At 31.9% G+C, this 3,624-nt stretch overlaps 1 protein-coding gene across 1 annotated transcript; it reads right to left on the minus strand.

Moving 5' to 3' along the window:
• Positions 1 to 340: 340 nt before the first annotated feature.
• Positions 341 to 3,090, minus strand: LOC137400623 (sialate:O-sulfotransferase 2-like). Its single transcript, XM_068086953.1, has 4 exons — positions 2,976 to 3,090; positions 2,505 to 2,669; positions 785 to 886; positions 341 to 558 (listed from the first exon to the last, which is right to left on the minus strand). The coding sequence occupies exons 1-4, from the start codon at positions 3,088 to 3,090 to the stop codon at positions 341 to 343; spliced, it is 600 nt and encodes a 199-aa protein (XP_067943054.1).
• Positions 3,091 to 3,624: the final 534 nt, after the last annotated feature.

Consider the following 3,624-nt stretch of genomic DNA (forward strand, 5'->3'; position numbering starts at 1 on the left):
AATTCAACTTGCTGCAACATGAGCATCACATTAAAAATATAATCAATAATTTCAAAAGAAACGCCATGAATGTTTTCCAAAAACAATGTATGCTTTTTTGTTCATAATAGCCAATTCTATCTGGATTTTCTTCAATAAGCATCCTATATAATGTATCTGATAGATGAGCCTTAGATAAGGGAACTTATATTTTAGTAAACAACAGAAGGCAGTGTCAGGAAAGCAGAAGGATAAATAAGCAAAGGTAAGTCAGCATATTAAAACCTGCTTATTAGGATAACATAATATACACCAGAGGTTACAACCCATCGATATCATTAGGCTTCTGTCAAAGTATATTCTATGAATTAATAGAGTGATGCTGAGTAGCTTCCTGTTCGTAACATCCACAGTCTATCTGAGTATCAAACACTGAGTTGGTCCATCCTCCTCCACAATTCTGCTGGGAGTTTCCATGACACTGCGTATTGCAGGAAGATCTGTCCAATTCTGGGTACATGCCAAACCGGTTGCCACAAAAGCACTGAGAGAAATACTGAGCCCCAGCATACTGGTAACCTGAAAGATACAACAATATCTTAGTGTATTATTTAGTTATCTCAATTTATTCTAAAAGTGAAAATTAAGGTGAAAAAAAGGTTTTAACTTTTGTCTTTTCAAAAAATGTTGCTGCAAACAGAACTTGAAAGCTCTGTTTGATTTTTTGTAGACTTGATCATAGAAAATGTCAGCTTCACTGTAAACATTGAATTTCAATAAAGTAGAAATTAAATAGCTAACTAACCTTGCTGGCGACAATAAGCTACACAGTTCTCTAAAGTAGCATCAATGCCCTGCAATGTTATCAGATGACTGAAGTCTCGAGGTCGACTGTCTTGCCAGCAGCCTGCAATAAGTAATACAGTTTCTGTTAGTTTGATGAAATGTTTAAGCAGTATATGAAAAGTATGTACTGCACATGGCAATTTAACATTGAACATAACATTTTTAACTAAATGTTAAGTATAGGACTAGCCTTTTAAGGTTGTAAATTAAAAAAGATTTTCTACATTGCAATGCCTTTGAACCAATTTTAATTGATCATCTGAAATCGGTGACTTTTTGAACCCAGTGAATATGTAGCAGTTTGCAATTTTTAAAAATAAAATGAAATTATATTTTTGATGATTTTTATTATGAAGTTGATGTAAAGCGGTTTGCTAGGTGGTTACAACATTATGCTATTACATTATGTCCCAGCCAAAAAGGATGTCATGCAGTACAAAGAAACATTGATTTATAAAATTTAATATATGTTTGCGATGAACTGTATTGGCTGTGGTGACAGAACACTATATTTTAAACAATAAATAGTACTACATAAGCTAATGAAGTCTGATCCAATTACAATACTAAAAAACACAAAAAGTTATACCAACTAAAGAAATTGAAATTTTTAAAAATTTTCTGAGCATGTCAATCTCTTTTACCGCCTTTAAATTTCCTATTAGGCTGTCTGCCAACACAGTACTGTTTAAACATGAAATTTTCCCTTATTGATATGGATGCCATTGGTGTCCCATAAAGCTTTTGCTTTCATACTTATGACTAAAAGATCTATAATAAGCAACAGTACTTTGGCTGTCCAAATGGATTTGAGGTACTTGTGTTTTCTTTTTCAACTCAAATCACTGCGGTTACTTTTGTTTGGTAAGATTTGTATTTACAAAAAATAAAACATGGTGTATTGCATAAAATAAAATGTTGCCTTGCACACTAAACTTATTGGCTTATGAATTAGAAACTTAGGTCTACTGAATTAAATAAAAAAATCTATTAATTCTTACAAATGCAAAACAATCATCCTTAACCTTATTTTATAAACCAACCACATGTCTAAGCTTGTTTTCTACTTAACTGTGAGAAATATCATTTGTAAGAAAGAAAAACTTATACACAAAATTTTAGTAGATTTTGTCAGAAAGTATCAGCATTTTTTATCATTTGAGATTTTTTTTAATGTTTGAGGGGATCTGACTGCCAGGATGTTTCAAGATTAAAATCGACACAACTTGATCACAGTTAAAACTCTCAGATTCAAGTGAAAGTACAATTATGGCATCGATAGTTTCACTTTGTCAAAAAGATCAAAATAATAAAGATGCCTAATGCTGCAACTTGAACGCAATAGTCAATAACGAAAGTAACAGGCAACTGGACAATTAGTGATGTCATTTCAACACATTTTTTCTGAGCGTTTTAATTGTGACCAAGTTTTGTTAATTTTAATCTTGAAACATTCTGGTAGTCAGATCGTCTCAAACATCAAAAACAATTGCAAATGATAGAAAAATACTGATACTTTCTGTTAAAGTCAACTAAAGTTCAGTGTAGGTTCATGTTTAGGTATCACCTTTGTTATATGACAGACTTGGGTAGGTATACTTTTTGCCCTCTTCCTATTAATATTCCAAGTTTTAGAATATATTTTCTAACCATAATTAGTACAGTCCTATTAGCCATACCTAGGTAGTTCGTACTGTAGATAGAATTCTTGTTGGCTCCACCACATATTTGCTGGATGTTCCCAGGACAGATTATGCTGCACAGAGAGTCATCTACTTTGCAGTACTTTCCGAAGCTGTCTCCACAATAGCACATGTTACCCTGCAGGCCTGCATACTTGTAGCCTATAATTACACAAGTTTCCTGTTACCAAACACACTAAAATTAATTTATTTTAAACATGTATGTTCTTTCTACAAATGAGCAATGTTTACAAAAATGAATTAAAGAAATTTACCTAAATAAACAAAACAATATAGATTCAAGTATGCAATACCTAAGGCTAGTATTACTGTTAAAAGTAGTTGCATTACCGTCAAAAACTTGATTGAATATTTTTAGAACTGTCACAAGAAACTCTAATAAAACTCCGTGGAATAATTTGTAATCTAACTGCTATAATACACTGTAGAATTGAGTATTATACATACCCTTGTAAGTACACAAGTCAATGCAGGTCTGCACGGTGTTAGTACTTCCTAAGTCATTTTCATCTGATAGATCCCTGCCAAGAGCCTCATCAAAGTAACATCCCTGGTACTTCATTCCTAGTGAATTGAAATTGTTTGATTTATAATAATTGTTGTGTATAAATTGTTTAGATAAGTCAAAAATCTAAAAACCAGTAGCTGTTATTTAGTTGAAACGTTGAATATGTGTAATATTTAAATATTTAATTTATTATGTAAACAATATATAACAATATAATTAAAAATATAGTGAAAATAAGTCTTCTAGTTGTGCAAAGCTTTTAATTTTTTACATTCATGCGTTTTTATGTTGTAAAATATATTCAACACATATTCTTTGTACTTGAAAAAACATTATGTTAATCAGCTCTATTGGGACCCTTATAATTTTTTAAACCTTAAAAGACTTCGTCCAGCTGATGTAGGTGTAGAGACTACTTACCCTCACAGAACTGGTGAGCAGTGACCATGCAAACAAATATAGTTACATGTAGTTTAAACATGTTGGTCAGCTGCTATCTTTTTTAGATGACGCTTGTTACGGAGAAAAAACCCAACTCAGGTTTAAAATTTGGATGTCATACTTATATAGCCAGCCTTATATCCGGGT

This window comes from Watersipora subatra, chromosome 7 (assembly GCF_963576615.1).
Source record: "Watersipora subatra chromosome 7, tzWatSuba1.1, whole genome shotgun sequence".
In the NCBI taxonomy this organism is placed as follows: domain Eukaryota; kingdom Metazoa; phylum Bryozoa; class Gymnolaemata; order Cheilostomatida; family Watersiporidae; genus Watersipora; species Watersipora subatra.